Here is a 17,347-nt window from a genome sequence, read left to right on the forward strand (position 1 = left end):
AGAAAATACCAAAGACTAGCTTAAACTCAAAAAAATTCAAAATTTAACGTGAAAACAATTATTAAATTCATAGATTAACTTAGATAAAAAAGATCAAACCCTAATACAGAAATAATTACTTAACTTAAGTCTCGATGTGAGAACAATTGTCAAATTAAAAAAACTAACTTCTATAGAAAAAAACTTATGAGTTTTATCGAGTTGAAACCTAAAAAATGAATTAACCCTTCCTTAAAAAAACTTAAATCTTTTTTAGGACCAAAAACCTTTTTATGACAAAAGTCTTTTTGTTTTTTTTCTTCTAAAATACTATTAAAAAAGTCATTATTTACTTAAACAATACTATTCTTTTTTTTACGAAAATAACATAAGAGACGAAAATTAAACATCGATTTAAGGTTGAATCTAATACAGTTAGTAATTTTAGATTTAAAGATATCTCGAATCACTAAATCGATAATCATCATGCTGATTTAGGGAAATTAGAGCTCATGTGCAACTATTGATTTGGTGAATTGAGATCCCATTAAATCCAAAACTCCTAACCGTCCTATAAATGCCAACTCCCCCTAACCTCTATAACTACATCTCAACTCCACACCAAATTATTTTCAAAACCCCCGCTCTCACTCTTAAAATATACAAAAATAACAACACCCCTAAACTTAAATCACCTTTAAAAACCCTAAAACCATCCAAAAAAAATACATAATTTTTTTACAAGCCAATAAAAGCTAGATTTTATTAACAAATTTTAGTTGTAATTTATTTTAAATATAATTATTTTATTTTTAATTATGTTCTAAATTTTTATTTCTAAGTCTGGAGTCTTAAAGTGATAAGGTAAGTGCCTATACAATTGATCTCAATTTAATTTAAATTAAAAATTATTTTTATTGAATGATATGTTAATTTTTATTTAAAAATGTAAATAAATCGTATGTTATTTATAGTGATTATTACATCTGTACAATAAGTAGGGAATAATGTAAGAATGATGCTATTATGTGTTTAAATGATATAAATATTGTTATATATTCACATTTAGTAAATATTGAAATAAATTTATTGGTGTATAAATTTTTCCTATTTAATTCTTAAAGTTATATAATTTTTAATTCAAGGTTTAGGGCTATTATGTTAAAGAATAGTTGTTTTATAGAAAATGTGTATTTTTAAGTAATTATTAATTAGTAAATATATGTTTAGAGTTTAGGCGAGAAAAATGTATTTTTAAAATGTTGGGTTTGTCCAAAATAGGGTCAAATTTTTTAATATAAGATAATACATATCAAACATTAACCCTGATTCTCTAGACTTAAATTATATAAACCCCCACCGCGATTTTTGATTTAATCTACTTACAAAGTTTAGGAATAGAGTTGATAAAATCGACTAGAAACCTACATCTAAATTGCTCATCCATAGAAAATAAGGACTAATTAGATTTCTCTTATGGATATGGTTACTAATAATCAAGTGGGAAGTCCTCTTTGCACCATCATTGGCTATGACCTTTACAAATTATTTGATTAAGTTCTCTTATAATTTTATTCAAATTCTCTTATTAGAATATATCATCAACCACAAACTATCCAATCAAATTTTATGTTCGACATATATAAATGTTTCTCTTAGTAAATAATATTTTTGAACTTCTCACCTAACACCATTATTATATGTCCAGATTAATTCCTGCATAATGTTGTTGACAACAATTATGTGGGCAACAACATAGTTGTTGTTGGGGTCCATCCTAAAAATTTTAAATTTTTTTATCAAATTGTCAGCAATTTCTTATTGTTATTTAGTTCTTATCTTTTTTCACAGATAATTGTAGCTATTTTTCTCTATACAAAAAAATTATAAAGCATTGTATTTATTAAGATATATATCTTAACCCTATAACATTTGACCACTTTAAGAAATTTCGAACCCTACTATCTCGTGTCACAAACAATTTCTCATAATATAACTATATTCTATTTGTAAATCTAAAATCATAATATAATTACCTTAAAAAATTTTCTTACCTTTTTATTTTGGAACTTTTCCCTTCTAACTTCGACCCTAAGAAAAAAATATTACTTTCACTCATTAATATATAACATTTTAATTTCCTCATATTATCTAGCTATATTATTTTTTTATATCATTTGAGAAAAAAAACTTAAATAACATTTATAATTTTTCATATTTTTTACTTTAATAATTCGATTATTGATGAAAAAAATAAAACATTTAAAATCTATATATTAATGTAACATTTACAATTTCATATGTTTTCTACTTAAACTATTTTCTTTTTACTTAAAAAAAAGTTTAAAAATATTCATAAAAAATAAAGTATAAAAACATTTATAATTTAAATCTATGGATAATAATAAATTTTTTTATCAAAAAACTAGTAATTAGTTTTCACCTCGAAATATTAACCCTCATTCTCTAAGCAAAACTATCTCCGAACAAATTTAGAAGCTTTATTAACTCTCTGCTTTAATTTTTTCCCTTCAATCACTTAACTCAAATTTTTTTTCAAAAACAACTCTTAATTTTTTTTTCAAACTGATACAAATGGTCCCAAAAAGTTAGGGGTTTTTAAGGATCCATGTGTCTAATAGGTCTATTAATCTTAGACCTTTAGCTATGTCAATGCAGGAAGAGCAAAGATTCCTTGCTTTCTAGGGAACCAAAATTAACATGACAACTGTTGATTTAAGCTCCTTAGGCAACAAGGAGACTACTGATTTGGTCTCCCTAAGCAATAAAGAATCTTTGGTTGGTGTATCGATATAACAATGTATAAGAAACACAAAATTAGTATGACGATTGTCGATTTGGGATCCCAATGAATTAGCTGCATCAAATTCAACCCAAAATCTACAACCGTCATGCCAATTTGAGGTTCAATTTTCATCTCACATGTTATTTTGGTAAAGAAAATCCTGTATTATTTAAGTAAATAATTTTTTGGTATTATTCCGGAAAAAACCCAAATCTTCGCCATCTAGTTTAATGCTTTAATAGACAATGATCCATAGGCCCAAGCATCACCTGACTTATTTAGGGCCTTACTTAGCCCATATCCATAGGCGACATGACAGCCTCGTGTGACTCTGTAGCCTCTTGTTTCTAACTAGGAGACGCTCCTCCGATTCTCGGATCGGAAAATTTTGAAAAAGCATTCCATGTGCACTATTAAGTAATTCGACCGTTGGGAATGGGGCCCTCCTCCGATGCCACTCCAAATCCACATTCCATAACAACTTTTTTATTTTTGTCTTTTTCTTCTTTTACCTTCTCCATCAAATAATAAATTTCATATAGGTCTTTTTCTAACTCGGCCTTTCCCTCTTTCCCATCAACAACAACAACAACAACAAAATCTTTGCCCTTTTTTTTTTCTTTCTAAAACAATGGCGATCGCTCAGACCAACTCTCAACAACAAGAGAAGGTTAAGATTTTTTTTCCCCTCATTTTATCCCATTGTTTTTCTTGGGTAAATAGTTTCATTTTTCTTTTTCTGTTTTTCATTCTTCAAGAACCAAACAAAGCTCAATTTTCAGTCTAATTTTCTTTTATGGAAGATATAAAGTTTTGAGAAGGGTTTTCTCTTTATAAGAAGGGTTCAATTCCCAACAGGGTTGAGTGCTAGGGTTCTAATGGTAGATTTTGGAATTTTTTAAATCTTATGTCTGCTGCTATCTAGGATTAGCGGATTTTAAAAAAATTGGGAACGGAACGTTGTTGATATGGTTATCTTGTTTTGAACCAATGCTGGGATTTTAATTTGTTCATATTAAAATTTTGACAGGTTTCTTCAGAGGCTTCAGCAGGCGAAAAGAAAAGATGGACGCTTAGCGATTTTGACATTGGAAAGCCGCTTGGACGAGGCAAGTTTGGTCACGTTTATCTAGCTAGAGAAAAGAGGGTTTGTTTCTTTCACCTTTTCTTTTTATGGATCCTTTTTTATTTGCGTTAAGAAATACGAGGAAAATTTAAGATTGCAATTTTGAAGTTCCTCCAACGTTGGCATATATTCGTATAATGAGGATGATTCAATGTTACTTGTGGAACAGAGCAATCATATTGTAGCACTCAAGGTGCTTTTTAAAAGCCAACTCCAACAATCTCAAGTTGAACATCAGCTACGTCGTGAAGTGGAAATACAAAGTCACCTGCGCCATCCCAATATATTGAGGCTTTACGGTTATTTCTATGATCAGGTATAATGGCCTATATCAATGCTTCCATGTCTATAACTTAATTGAAATGAATTAGCATTTGTTTTTCCTGAACACCAACTTTTACAGAAACGTGTTTACCTGATACTGGAGTATGCAGCCAAAGGTGAACTTTACAAGGAACTACAGAAATGTAAATACTTCAGTGAAAGACGCGCGGCTACGGTGAGTAGTTTGGGTTTTTGGAAAATTGGTTCTTGTGATAGATTGTAATGATTGACTATTTAAACCCCCCCCCCCACAAAAAAAAAAAAGAGAGGCTAATTTGATGCTTATGTTGTTTGTCCTAGTATGTTGCATCTTTAGCTCGGGCACTGATTTATTGCCATGGAAAGCATGTAATACACCGAGACATCAAACCTGAGAACTTGTTAATTGGGGCACAGGTGATTCCTACGCCATTGGCTGTACTCATTATTTGGTTTTTTCAGCTAATGTTTTATAGTGCTAATCTTGTATCAACTGGGGATCCCTTTTCAGGGTGAACTTAAGATTGCTGATTTTGGATGGTCAGTACACACATTTAACCGTAGGCGGACTATGTGCGGCACGCTTGATTATCTTCCTCCTGAAATGGGTATGTGGCTAACCATTGAAACTAAGTGATTAGCTGTAATGCCCCATCAGTTGTCCTTTTATGATCAAGCAGTTTTAGGTTCAGACTATACCCATTTTGTGTCAAAAATGTTAACTTTTATAGGTGCTGGAAACAATTAGAGTAAGGAAGAAAACTAAATTTCACTTTCACCTTATTTTTTATGTTCTCCACAGTTGAAAGTGTAGAGCATGATGCTAGTGTAGACATTTGGAGCCTTGGTGTGTTGTGCTATGAATTCCTATACGGAGTCCCTCCTTTTGAAGCCCAGGAACATTCAGACACTTACCGAAGGTAAGTTTCAGCTCTAAAACAAAGACAAAAATGATGACATCTTTTGGTTAGATGCATATATAAATGATGTGCCATACTTTACCTTGTCCACAGGATTGTGCAAGTGGATCTCAAGTTCCCTACTAAGCCAATAGTTTCATCTGCAGCTAAGGACCTCATTAGTCAGGTATCTTTTGTTGCCTTTTTTAACTTGCAATTAACAACGTTTAATACATATTCTAAGCCTATATAACTTTGCGTACAGATGCTTGTCAAGGATTCTTCACAACGGCTGCCATTGCATAAGCTTCTTGAGCACCCATGGATTGTTCAGAATGCTGACCCATCTGGCATCTATAAAGCTTAAAATACATACATTTTTTCCTCTAAATTCTTTTTTGCGAGGATAATTGTGCAAGATGGTTCAAATTAAATGTTCTGGTTCTTGACTCCATGAATCCTAACTTTGCATGCATGTGTATCCAAGCTTTGTACCAATAACAATATCTGTTTGTTAACTCTATTGTAATTCATTTGTATGTTAAATTACTATGATTTGTTGTTTAGAGATTTTAACTCTTGATTCGTAGTTTGTTCCTCATTGAGGTGAAGAGAAAGGATTGTATGGAAATCACTTCCAATCAAATCATGCCACCGTTCCTCCCACATTTGCTCTACAAATTTTTCATACATAATTTTGCACTTGCAATAATAATAATATCATAAAATAACTCAGAAAAAACAATCTAATCTAAGCTTTCCAATTTTTTCATACATAATCATGCATATTCAACTATGACCATGACAATAAACAGTAGCTTTCAAAATGGAAACCATGTTGTAACCATACAAGGCTAAAATCGCTACTCTATCTCCAAAGTTTATGCTTGCATTAACGTTAGCCATTATTGGTAATTTGGCAGGCTATAAAAGATGATGTGATGGATATTACAATATCTGATGCAACTTCCATGACATACAGGGCTTGTCTTCAGGTATTGACTATTCTGTCTTTACAGTTTTCTCCATCCAACTTGCAGGTAAGCAGGTTGTTCCTTTTTCTTGGCTGGTTAGCAAAGTTATAAGGAAAATCATGAGAAAGAACATATTTTGTTGAAACAAAAAATCAGTAAGGACAGCCGATGCAACTATTAAAAGCATAGTTGCATGGTGATCATTGGTTTGCAAGTAAAACCATATTTAAACCTATGGATATGCTGCTTCAATGCAAAACTACCAAGATTCTGCTGTTTCTTTTCCTTGGTTTCCGTCTCGAATAATTTGGAGTGATACCAAGGTACCATGTTGAAATTTTTACGTATTCTATAAAATTTAAAATTAAATTAGTTAATATGAGTCGAAACTCATCCAAAATTCAAAATAATGAAAACAATCCTATATAAGAAATAATGCAAACAGGAAATATTAGTGAAATCAAACCATTTGCCACTTTTGTCCACGATCAAAGTTGCTTTATGAATCGGTCATAGACTCGTACACCCATGTACATGACACGTTGTCAAGAATATGGTGTGGCACCCCCTTATTGGACTCATCCGTTTGTCACCTTGAATTATCGGTATACGCCACATCAATCAATCCATTAAGATGGCGCCACCGAATATTTTCCTCCAGGCAATACCCAAAATGCCATCGTTTCAACGAGGCAAATATGAACAACGTTGTACTGTCTCGAACTCTGCTGACAGACCATTATAAACACGCAAAAATGACAGATGGCCTGCCTCCATGTAATGACGGTGCTACTTGATTTGTCCGTGACGATTGGTAACGACCTCCATGTTACTGTGAACGTTTTATTAAGTCCTTTCATGTTTTCATTTTTGTTCATTTAAAGTCCTTTCACCTTCGTAAAATTTTTTGAGGGTCACCTTCGTATAATTAAAAGTACTGAAAGGAGATAATTTTGGAGAAGGTCGTCGAATCAAAGCTTTAATTTGATAAAATGTCGTCTCCTTCAGAGTAAGATTTTGAGTATTTTCCTTTTGTTTCCCCTCTCATTTTCTCTCTACGTTTACTTTTACAATTGTCGCAATATTCGAGCCTTTTATCATCAACATTTTTTTTATTATTTTCCTGCATGATTTCTGAGAATTTCTCGCTAACTAATTTACGCTTTTTATTATTATTAATTTTAATTTTAATTTTATGTCCTGATTAATTGCATTTTTCTTTTGGTTATCTTGTGTTTGGCTGCCTAGAAAATTAAAAGAGAACAGAATATAGCAGTTGTTAAATAAAATTGTCTTTTGTCTATTCTCATTTTCGTGTTATCATCTTTGTTAATGGTTTTTTGTTCATCGATCTTACAATTAATCTGAGACTTTTACTTTTCATTTTTAACATTTTAGCTGAAGTCAGGTTTTAATTGTAAAGATTTGGATTCGTTAGCCAATAGCCATGTAGGACGTAGTCGAATATCCCCTCTGTGTTTTTTTTTAATAAACCAATCATCATTGCATTTTTTATTTCTTCATGATCCTCTAGTTGTTCTAATATCATAATATCAATGCCATAACTTTTTATTTACTCTTTTCTAGATTCTACAAATCTCTGCCACCGATCACCAAAGCTTATGGGACCATATGTTTAATGACGACTGTAGCTTCGCATCTGGGACTATATCGACTTGAAAATATTGCATTAATCCATGAATTGGTATTTTCAGAGTTTCAGGTGCTGCCTTGCCCTAATTGAAATCTAACGAAGCAAGTTTACCATTTTATTATGAAGAATCTCGTTCTTTTCTGGCTCAATTGATTGACTATTTACTGAACAGAAAAATTTGATTGTGTCTTTGTTATTTATTATGTGTCACATAGCTACTTTTTGTTATTAAGGAAACTTAAACTGTTGCCATTTCCCTTTAGACTTTTTTTACGGGTGGTACTGAGTCTTTTCCTTTAGGTGTGGAGGCTTCTTACAAATTTCTTTTTCTTGGGGAACTTCTCCATGAATTTTGGAATCCGTCTCCTTATGATGTAAGTATTTAGAATGGAAGCTTGTTAGGATTAATGTTCCAAAAGTTGTGGACGTACTGGTATGTGTAACAGCATATTTGTTTTTGCCCTCTCTTTACCCGTTATTGCAGTGCTAGGTATGGGGTTCAGCTGGAGCAGGGGCCGTTTCAAAGGCGGACAGCAGATTTTCTCTGGATGATGATCTTTGGAGCTATTTCATTGCTGGTGTGTATTGAAGATATACCATTTTTAGGGTCAATCTTCTACATGTCTCATAAAAGTTGAATATTATAATTTGGTGAATAAGTTTATAGATTTTTGTGCTGGAATATGGAATATATTAGGATTAGTTTCTTCTTTCTTTGTGTTTAGGCATTATCAATTGTTCCAATTTTACGGGGTGCATTTCTTGGCATTTCACTGGTATTCATGCTTCTATACATCTGCAGTAGGGAGTTTCCTAACGCTCAAGTCAATATATATGGACTTGTTGCACTCAAGGTACACATGGTTACATTTATCTGCCGCAATTGTGCCTGAATTGTCGTAGTAATCTTCGTACTGTTACTTGTTTGGGTCTGCTAATGCTTTTACTACTGTAACACAGGCCTTTTATCTACCGTGGGCAATGCTTGCTCTGGATGTTATTTTTGGTTCCCCTCTTGTGCCAGACCTTATGGGGATCATTGCTGGGCACTTATACTACTTTTTAACTGTTCTGCATCCTCTTGCCGGGGGAAGGAACATAATATCAACTCCTAGATTGGTGTATCCTTTTATTTTATTTTATTTTTCTCAAAGTTTTAGTTCCTGACCTCTAAGTAACACAAGAGGTGAGAGTTCCCTTATTATTTCACGTCTAGTTAGCTTTTATTCTACTGGTGAGTAAGAAGTGACGATTGAGATTATACTTCCTTTGTTCCAACTGAAAAATAGTCATATAGATTAGAAACAAAGTTAGAATCTCCTTTCATGTTTGCTTGCTATTCCGAATTCTGATAACTTTACTATTTGTCTATGAGGTTCCAAGCATGACTTAAGCTCTGCTTGGTTGGCGCTTTTCCTTTCTTCTATTTGCTATTTGTCCTTTGTTTTCCTTTTTTTAAGGTCTTTTAACTTTTTGTTGAAAAGAGCAAAAAGCAAAAACACAGCGACAGGGAGCCTTGGTTTTTATGTAGAATAAAAATAGTTATCTTCTCTTCTTCCATAAGGCATTTTGGGTGGAAATATTAGGCAAGTATTTTGATGTGCAGCATGCCGCAAATGCTTAGAATTGCTACCTTGTTGAGGACTTATATCATTCTCATGATGTAATTTCTCATGTTCTTACAAGCTAAATATTGTTCTTTGAATTGAATTCATAATATTTTAGAATTTGTTCTTTCCAGAATTTGGTCGTTGTTACAACAGTTAATTGGTGTGAGAGTAGGATGTTCATGAATTTACATGCAAGAGAATTCCTTGACTCACATAATGCAGGCATAAACTTGTTGCTCGAGCGAGGCTTGAATATCCAACAAATGCTCGTGTTCCACAAGAGAGGACAACTGGTGTGGCGTTCACGGGGAGGAGTTATCGGTTGAATTCATCCACTGGTCGAGGCTTTAGCTTGAGAAGATTCTGGTCGTCTTGAGCAACCGATGGTACGAAGAACAAATATCTTGTGCCCTTGACATACCATGTGGCAGAATGTGATTGATGGGCGCAAAATAGGAACATGAAAAAGGGCAGAAAATTTACCATTCTGGTATGGAAGTTACAAATGCTATTAGCAATCGTTCAGATGATTTTAGATGCTATTTTAGGCTTTGTATAGCATGTTTTGTTCAGGAGGGTTGGATCTTGAACTAGTAGAAATCTGATTTGATTCCGTTTTACAAACATTTTTAAACATTTTATTTTTATTTTTTATGCTGTACAAAAATTTCGGTATTATTATTCGGTAAAAGAAAAAGGTCATTTACCTTGTAATAAACTACCAATTTTGTAATCCTTTAATAATTAATATTTGTTTATTTTAATTTTGATTTTATTATTCAGTAAAATAGTATTGAGCCCCAAGGGATTCAAAACTCTAGACTGGGATTTGCAACCTCAAAATCCCCTCTAAAATTGAGTTTTTCCTGTGGAAGTGTGTTCTTTCAATTCTCCCTACTTCTGGCTTTTTTATCTGTAGAATGCTAGTTATTATCGCTTTGTACTAATTCTTAGTCAAGCATCTAGAAAAGGTTATGAAAAATAATAATAATTACAGGATAAATTGATAGTGCCATTAAAAAAATTACTTACATATTGAAAAGATATTTTCGATTATGGATATTAGATTCGAACATTATTTGGTACTATTTTAGAGAAGTAGAGTGAAAGTTTAATATATATTTGCTTATCATATGGTTTTTATGAGATTTTAAACTGGTCACTTGAGCAACTGATTTAGGTAAGATACTATGTAAGGAAGATTATTATTATTTTTTACAATATTATCAATTCAACTTTAATTATTAAATTTAAATTTTTTTATAAAATAAAAAATAAAAAAATTAAATTTCAAATGTACTAAAAAATAGAAATTAAGGTTAAAAATGAATTAAGCTTGAATGGATGAATTTTTGTTCATGCTTATTTGTTTAGAATTTTACATATTTATTTCTATTAAATAAGTAACTTCGAAAACATTAATTTAATATATTTACAAGTATGTTCTTAAATATAATTAAACATAATCAGGAAAAATAAACAAACATAAATAAATAAACATATTTTAGATATAAAATAATTAAATATAAATATTAATAATTATATTATAAATATTAATATTAATATTATTAATTAACTATATAATAATCCAACAACAAATAAATTTGTAAATAAAATACACAAATTTTATTCGTGTTGTGTTCATTTATTTTAATGGAATAATTCATGAATTGTTTATCAACCTCGCCATATTTATTGCCACAGTGAAAGCATAATTATACTAAAAAAAGAAAAAATAAACCAGAAAAAAGAAAAAAAAAAAAAACCTACCAAACACTCCCTTCACCGACCGAAACGGCAAAAGCCCTCCACTCTTTCAAGTTCCACCCTTCTCCATTTCTCTCTCGCGTCATTGTGCACTGTTCTACGAAGTCGAGTTTAGATCTGTTTGAAATTTCGTGTTTGAGCTTCTTCGTTGAATCTCCCAAACAGTTTCAACGAATTTGGGTTCTGATCCGTTCTCCGCTAGTTTCTTTTTTACTCAAAACTGCATCCGCAACAAAAGAGAAAAAAAATCGGAACTTTTCATTTTTCAATTTCTTCTGTTTTTTTTTCTTGCGGTTCATGTTCTAATCTAAATTCCTTTATGATTTGCTGAATTGGTTTGATCCCCATTATTGTTGCTTGAAATTGTATCGATTTGTTTGTTAAATCCAAACTTGCGTGTTTTCCGGGTGGTGTATTGAGTTTGTTTAGTACTATAACCGATGGGTTCTCGGAACCCGAACGGATCTTTGCCGCAGCTATCACAACCTTCGAAGTACGGAATCACGAAACCGATTTCCCTTGCGGGGCCAAGTGAGGCTGATGTTCAGCGGAATACGGAATTAGAAAAGGTAATATCTGTTTGTTTTTTAGGATGGTTATTTTTAATGATATTTCAATTTACGGGTTTTTCTTTATTTCTGTAGTTTTTGATAGAGTCAGGGCTTTACGAGAGCAAAGAAGAAGCCGCAAAAAGAGAGGAGGTTCTTGGCCGTATCACTGAGGTAATTAGCAAATAATTGATGCTTGCTTTGCTTAAATGAAGAAAAAATCCACTAGTTGTTGATACATTGCTTTTGGGGACTATCGGTTCTTGCTGGACTTATGAATTGACTAGAATAGTTGTTTGTACTTTCTGTTTTGGGATTATTGGTTCCTGTTTGACTTGAGTTGACTAAGCGCCTAGTTGGCTTGCATGTTATGGTGATTTCATGGTGATATAAATCTTGAATTTCTTTTAAACCAGTTATGAAATAGAAATGCAGCACAGATGGATTAGCATGCTCTTCTGTCGGTAAAAGATTATTTATCAGACTTAATTTCTTGGTGTGGATATGAAAATGTTAATTGTTTTCTTTATAGATTGTAAAAATATGGGTAAAGCAATTAACTCGTCAAAGGGGCTATACTGATCAGATGGTGGAGGAAGCAAAGGCTGTCATTTTTACTTTTGGATCTTACCGTTTATGGGTAAGTATGAATTCCTAATTCTTGCTATTTCGTTAACTTCTGTTTCACACTTTCTGAAATTTCTTTGCAGTCATAGAAAAATGCTATGTAAATCTTGTATGCTTGTTTAACTTGTTTTGTCAGGATTTATAAGTTCGAATTTTTTAGAAGAAAAGTCCTAGATTTACTATAGAAAGAAGGTGCCTTTATGCAATGTCATCTGGTATTAGGTTATTGATGAAATTCTAGCAATGATGCTTTGCTTTATTACGTTCTCTTGGTTGGCATGTTCTTTTTCTTTGTCTCTTCCAATTGCCATTATGTTAATTCTGTTTTTAGTTTGTTGTGTTTTTCTTGTCTGTCTCACAAGTAAATAAAATATTTGAATTAGTTTGACAAGCAAAAAGTAACTATTTTTGACAGGTACATGGACCTGGGGCTGATATTGACACTTTGTGTGTTGGGCCTTCTTACGTGAATCGAGAGGTGGTCTTAGTCTGGCTAATTCCTTTGTTTACCTTGAACTTAAGTTGGTGGGAATTTATTTTGAGTTTTACTAATATTTAATTTGACCAGGAAGATTTCTTCATCATTTTGCATGATATTCTGGCTGAAATGGAAGAAGTAACTGAACTTCAGCCGGTTCCAGATGCTCATGTCCCAGTAATGAAATTTAAGTTCCAAGGGATATCGATTGATCTTCTTTATGCTAGTATATCTCTTTTGGTTGTTCCAGATGTAAGTTTGTTGTCCCTTTGATGATTCTTTGGAGTTATACTCATCTTGACTCTACCGGATCACTTATATTCAAGTAAAAGCCAAGAAGGATTTGCTTTACATGTTGCATGGTGTTGCAAATTCTTTGATAAAGATATCTTTCTGCCTCTCACTTTTTCTTTTCTTGGTTTTCTTGATTTGTTGTCAGCTATACCTTATTGTATTTTCTTTCTATTTTTTTTTATATAACTATTAGCCACTTTTAACTATCATATTATCCTTCTTAAGTAATGGTCAAGATTGTCTGCCTTGATCGATAAACCTTTTGGATCTTATTAACCAAAGAGAGACGACTTTGAGTTTTTGTAGCTCAATAGATACATCCTAATATATGAGTTTTTGTAGCAGTTCCTCAGTTTTTTTTTCCTTGATGTTGCTTTTTATCCAAGAAAAGGAGAAAAAAAGGGGGGCTCATTTAGATGAATTTGTTAGATTGGGATCAAAATGAATTTGACCTGGAGTTGTAGGGCCTTGGAATATTTTAACTGAATTTCTGGTTGAGAATTAATGTTACCTTTGCTGAAGGGACTGACCATTATAGAATTTTGATAATATGATGAAAATGTAAAATTTGCAGTGTAACCTCCATGATATATATATATACATATATAATTGATAAAAGTTAAAGTTTGTAGCATTATGTCTAGAAAATCCATTGCATGTTTAGTTGTTCTCTAGTTTGGTATTTATAATATTTTTCGATTAATGAACAGGACCTTGACATCTCATGTGTGTCTGTGCTTCATAATGTTGATGAGCAAAGCGTTCGAAGTCTTAATGGGTGCAGGGTTGCTGATCAAATCCTTAAACTTGTTCCAAATATTGAGGTGAATATGTTGTACATCTATCTGCACACGTTTTATATTTTTCTCATTTTGCAGTTTCCTAATCTGTTGCATAATTATAGCACTTCCGCACAGCACTTAGATGTTTGAAGTTTTGGGCCAAAAGGCGTGGTGTTTATTCCAATGTAAGATTGGTATATCCTGTTTGTTTTTCATTAGTTTCTTTGCTTTCATATTATGTTCTTAATTTTTATTTTTGTTTTTAATTGTTTATAGGTTACTGGATTTCTAGGAGGTGTAAATTGGGCTCTTCTTGTCGCACGCATCTGCCAGCTTTATCCCAATGCAATACCTAGTATGCTGCTTTCTCGATTTTTTAGAGTATATACTCAGTGGAGGTGGCCCAACCCAGTTATGTTATGTTCGATAGAAGAGGATGAACTTGGCTTTCCTGTCTGGGATCCACGGAAGAATCCTCGGGACCGGTTTCATCATATGCCAATAATAACTCCTGCATACCCTTGCATGAATTCTAGTTACAATGTCTCTGTAAGCACCCTTCGTGTTATAATGGAACAGTTCCAATGTGGTAATGGAATATGTGAGGTGAGATAATACAAGGTTATTCTATTTAGGTCTAGCTGCCTATTCTGAAGTTTGAACTATTGATTACTCATCTTTTTAATTGTTTGTATGTAGGAGATTGAGCTAAACAAAGCTCAATGGAATACTTTGTTTGAACGATATCTTTTCTTTGAGGCATACAAAAACTATCTACAAGTTGACATTGTTTCAGCAGATGCTGATGACTTGCTGGCTTGGAAAGGCTGGACGGAGTCGCGGCTTAGACTGCTTACCTTAAAGGTAAACCACTGGAGGAGTACTCTATTGAGCTTTAAACCTCTTTTGCTTATCATTATGATGACTTGTAACATGACAGTTCAGTGCATTAAGATTTTTTTCTTTCCCATGGTTTCTACATCGCTCTGCAGATAGAGCGGGACACAAATGGAATGTTGCAGTGTCATCCTTACCCAAACGAGTATGTAGATAAATCCAAGCTGTTCCCACATTGTTCTTTCTTCATGGGCTTGCAAAGGAAAGAGGGAGTGAGTGGTCAAGAAGGTCAACAATTTGACATACGTGGAACAGTTGATGAGTTCAGACAAGAGATAAGCATGTACATGTATTGGAAACCAGGAATGGATATTTATGTTTCTCATGTTCGTAGAAGGCAGCTCCCTGCCTTTGTTTTCCCTGATGGATATAGACGGCCTCGAACATTGAGGCATCCGAACCAGCATACTGAAAAAGCTTGTGAAGATGTCACAAGGTCACAATCTGGTTCTGCAGAAAGACGAATTAAGAGAAAACATGATGACGAGGCAGTAGATGAAAAACTGAGCAAACCTAGAGACTGTAGTACAAGCAATTTTGGAGGAACATCTCATATTAGCATTGGTCAAGAAGCTAAACTAGAGTACCTAAGAACTGGGGATGTTGATAGCAATTCTGATAGGCTGTTAGACCGAGAAAAAAGATACGAGGAGATTACCATTCAACAGGCTAGAACTGATGGTCAGGGGTCCCTCACCACATGTGGGCTGACTTCTTTACATGTAGATAATTTGTCAATAGTTAGAAATGTAGGATCACAGGAACAGTGAGTGAACTCAGCTGTGTAAAGTCAGCTAAACAGATGGGTGAACCTGTTAGACAGCAGTTGCTTTCTCCATCTGAAGTTCCTGATTCTGAAACAAGGGTAATATACAGGCCTGGCTTGAATGGGATAACGGGGAATTTTGCATCAGCTTACATGGAAAATGAAGAGATTGGATCTTTTATGAGAATTTTAAACTGGAAAAGTGGTGATGTTGGGGTTGATCAAGAGGTGGTCAAACCATGTGATCAAACAGCAGTAGTTGAAACTGCTGAATGCGTATGTCGGTCTAGTTCCAATGTGCAGAACCTCAATTGCAGGGTGAGTTTCTTTGTTTGATGTGTTTGGGTTAAAAAGATTGTAGCACAAGGCTGTGAGAACAAGGAACGTTCTGGAGATAGCGAGTCAGGGATCAATGCAGGCTGCTGTAATGCAGTAGAGATTTGGATTCACTTCTGGAAAATGGACATCTGAATTCTGGTGTTGTTTTCCTAAACAGCTTGTCTGAAGGACTAAAGGTTTTGAATTCAACTTCTGAACATAAATTACTTAATTTATCATCTACCTCATAGTAGCTGGTTTTCCTACTGTTTTGTTTTCTATTTAGGATGCCTTTTTTTGTTCCGTGTCTTTGTAGTTCAGACATTGTGACTGTCAATCCTGGTTTTTGTACTTTAATCTTGAGTAACGAGGTTTTGAGCACCTAAATGATATTAACTTGATGTTTAATGGTGCAGGAACAAAATATCAGATGACTTCAAGGATCTTATTTCTAATTATTTTTCTCTAGGAATTCTTTCAGCTACTTCATTTATTCATTGAAATTTTGTCTAGTTGTCTCTTCCTAAGCTTTTTATCATGTTAATTCTTTGCCCAGTCAATCTCCTAACTGGTGCATATGTGGTGGCAGGTCCTGCACCACCATCATACGTGCTGTGTTTCCAGTAATTGTGCTTTAGACACTGACTCTGTTTTGTGTCTAAGACTCAGCTACTTTACCCTCTCTCTTTTTTGACTGTTCTTGTGGACGTAACTGCCCATTTGTACTTCCACTTTGTTGTACACGCAGATGTTGCAGTTACGAAGGTTGCAAATTCTCAAGATGGAGCTAGGTCAGAAACTTTGTAGAAGCCAGTAATGAGGCATGTGTTTTTGGAACTCCTTCTTTGTTTATGCAACTTGTCACGTCTTTATGCCGATTTCTTCTTTTTGATTTTTTGTTAATGTGTAACAGGCTGAGTTTGAAGTCAATGTCACAATGTACTGTGGATGGTGCATTGGGAGAATCTTTGTTTCCAAAGGATTAAAGCCAGCGTCTTGTAAGTGTTACTCTATTTGCTGGCTTACATTCTGGATTTACAGGTACACTGTAGTGGCAGCATAATTGGCCATACGGATCCATTCTTTGGCTGTTCTGTTTAGGCGTAACGTGCTGTGTGGTTTTAGTTTGGAGGAGCAAAGAAACTTTATGAAAGCTGGTGTTTTGAAGACTCGACTACATCTCATTTTTGCATCACTTGAGCGCTGTGGCACACTAGCCTCTATTTATTGAACAAATCATTCATATTCCATCAAGAAATTGTAAATCGAATAGGAGTGTTGCTTGTATCATTTAGATAAATTTTTGGTAGACTTATGTAGTCCATTGTATACTTGTAATACAATTTCATCAATGTTCTCTAATTAACTTTAGTCTCTCCTTCTCATTGTATACTTTATTACCTGTTCTGATGGTAAGAATTCCGAAGTGTATTTTCACTTCTCAGTTGTGAAATAAAATGTTGGCAGAATCATTTGATCTGTCTAAACCTTTAAAAATTCAGTCATGTTTTTAAATAGT

General features: G+C 33.4%; 3 protein-coding genes across 8 annotated transcripts; all 3 read left to right on the forward strand.

The window, feature by feature from the left end:
* Positions 1 to 3,133: 3,133 nt before the first annotated feature.
* Positions 3,134 to 5,662, forward strand: LOC107951396 (serine/threonine-protein kinase Aurora-1). The gene is made up of 9 exons (XM_016886444.2): positions 3,134 to 3,455; positions 3,816 to 3,932; positions 4,081 to 4,227; positions 4,315 to 4,410; positions 4,536 to 4,631; positions 4,726 to 4,822; positions 5,017 to 5,134; positions 5,228 to 5,300; positions 5,379 to 5,662. The coding sequence occupies exons 1-9, from the start codon at positions 3,417 to 3,419 to the stop codon at positions 5,478 to 5,480; spliced, it is 885 nt and encodes a 294-aa protein (XP_016741933.1). The 5' UTR covers positions 3,134 to 3,416; the 3' UTR covers positions 5,481 to 5,662.
* Positions 5,663 to 6,959: 1,297 nt separating this feature from the next.
* Positions 6,960 to 10,115, forward strand: LOC107951397 (derlin-1). 2 transcript variants are annotated; one of them, XM_016886445.2, is made up of 7 exons: positions 6,961 to 7,096; positions 7,675 to 7,810; positions 8,042 to 8,115; positions 8,226 to 8,319; positions 8,467 to 8,595; positions 8,702 to 8,862; positions 9,574 to 10,115. In XM_016886445.2, exons 1-7 carry the CDS (start codon positions 7,080 to 7,082, stop codon positions 9,725 to 9,727), a joined length of 765 nt encoding a protein of 254 aa, XP_016741934.1. In that variant the 5' UTR covers positions 6,961 to 7,079; the 3' UTR covers positions 9,728 to 10,115. The 2 variants fall into 2 exon arrangements, with proteins under 2 accessions (XP_040968853.1, XP_016741934.1); XM_041112919.1 differs by lacking the exon at positions 8,467 to 8,595 and having other exon boundaries at positions 6,960 to 7,096.
* A 945-nt stretch (positions 10,116 to 11,060) lies between these two features.
* Positions 11,061 to 17,199, forward strand: LOC107951394 (nuclear poly(A) polymerase 4). Of its 5 annotated transcripts, XM_041112922.1 has the most exons (13): positions 11,061 to 11,687; positions 11,763 to 11,840; positions 12,199 to 12,306; positions 12,709 to 12,771; positions 12,862 to 13,023; positions 13,776 to 13,889; positions 13,970 to 14,032; positions 14,124 to 14,453; positions 14,547 to 14,711; positions 14,840 to 16,025; positions 16,577 to 16,649; positions 16,742 to 16,826; positions 16,930 to 17,199. In XM_041112922.1, exons 1-10 carry the CDS (start codon positions 11,559 to 11,561, stop codon positions 15,512 to 15,514), a joined length of 1,887 nt encoding a protein of 628 aa, XP_040968856.1. In that variant the 5' UTR covers positions 11,061 to 11,558; the 3' UTR covers positions 15,515 to 16,025; positions 16,577 to 16,649; positions 16,742 to 16,826; positions 16,930 to 17,199. The 5 variants fall into 5 exon arrangements, with proteins under 5 accessions (XP_040968856.1, XP_040968855.1, XP_040968854.1 ...); XM_041112921.1 differs by having other exon boundaries at positions 14,840 to 16,649; XM_041112920.1 differs by having other exon boundaries at positions 16,742 to 17,199.
* Positions 17,200 to 17,347: the final 148 nt, after the last annotated feature.

Source organism: Gossypium hirsutum, chromosome A05, assembly GCF_007990345.1.
Source record: "Gossypium hirsutum isolate 1008001.06 chromosome A05, Gossypium_hirsutum_v2.1, whole genome shotgun sequence".
In the NCBI taxonomy this organism is placed as follows: Eukaryota; Viridiplantae; Streptophyta; class Magnoliopsida; order Malvales; family Malvaceae; genus Gossypium; species Gossypium hirsutum.

Excerpts from the sequence above, each read along its gene's own strand:
- LOC107951396 (XM_016886444.2), top strand. The coding sequence starts at position 3,417 with ATGGCGATCGCTCAGACCAACTCTCAACAACAAGAGAAG. Across the intron at positions 4,823-5,016 it reads TTATCTTCCTCCTGAAATGG|TTGAAAGTGTAGAGCATGAT; the intron begins GTATGTGGCTAA and ends TGTTCTCCACAG. Across the intron at positions 5,135-5,227 it reads CATTCAGACACTTACCGAAG|GATTGTGCAAGTGGATCTCA; the intron begins GTAAGTTTCAGC and ends CCTTGTCCACAG.
- LOC107951397 (XM_016886445.2), top strand. Across the intron at positions 8,116-8,225 it reads GGAATCCGTCTCCTTATGAT|TGCTAGGTATGGGGTTCAGC; the intron begins GTAAGTATTTAG and ends CCGTTATTGCAG. Across the intron at positions 8,596-8,701 it reads ATGGACTTGTTGCACTCAAG|GCCTTTTATCTACCGTGGGC; the intron begins GTACACATGGTT and ends ACTGTAACACAG.
- LOC107951394 (XM_016886442.2), top strand. The coding sequence starts at position 11,559 with ATGGGTTCTCGGAACCCGAACGGATCTTTGCCGCAGCTATCACAACCT. Across the intron at positions 12,772-12,861 it reads CTTCTTACGTGAATCGAGAG|GAAGATTTCTTCATCATTTT; the intron begins GTGGTCTTAGTC and ends TAATTTGACCAG. Across the intron at positions 14,712-14,839 it reads TTAGACTGCTTACCTTAAAG|ATAGAGCGGGACACAAATGG; the intron begins GTAAACCACTGG and ends ATCGCTCTGCAG.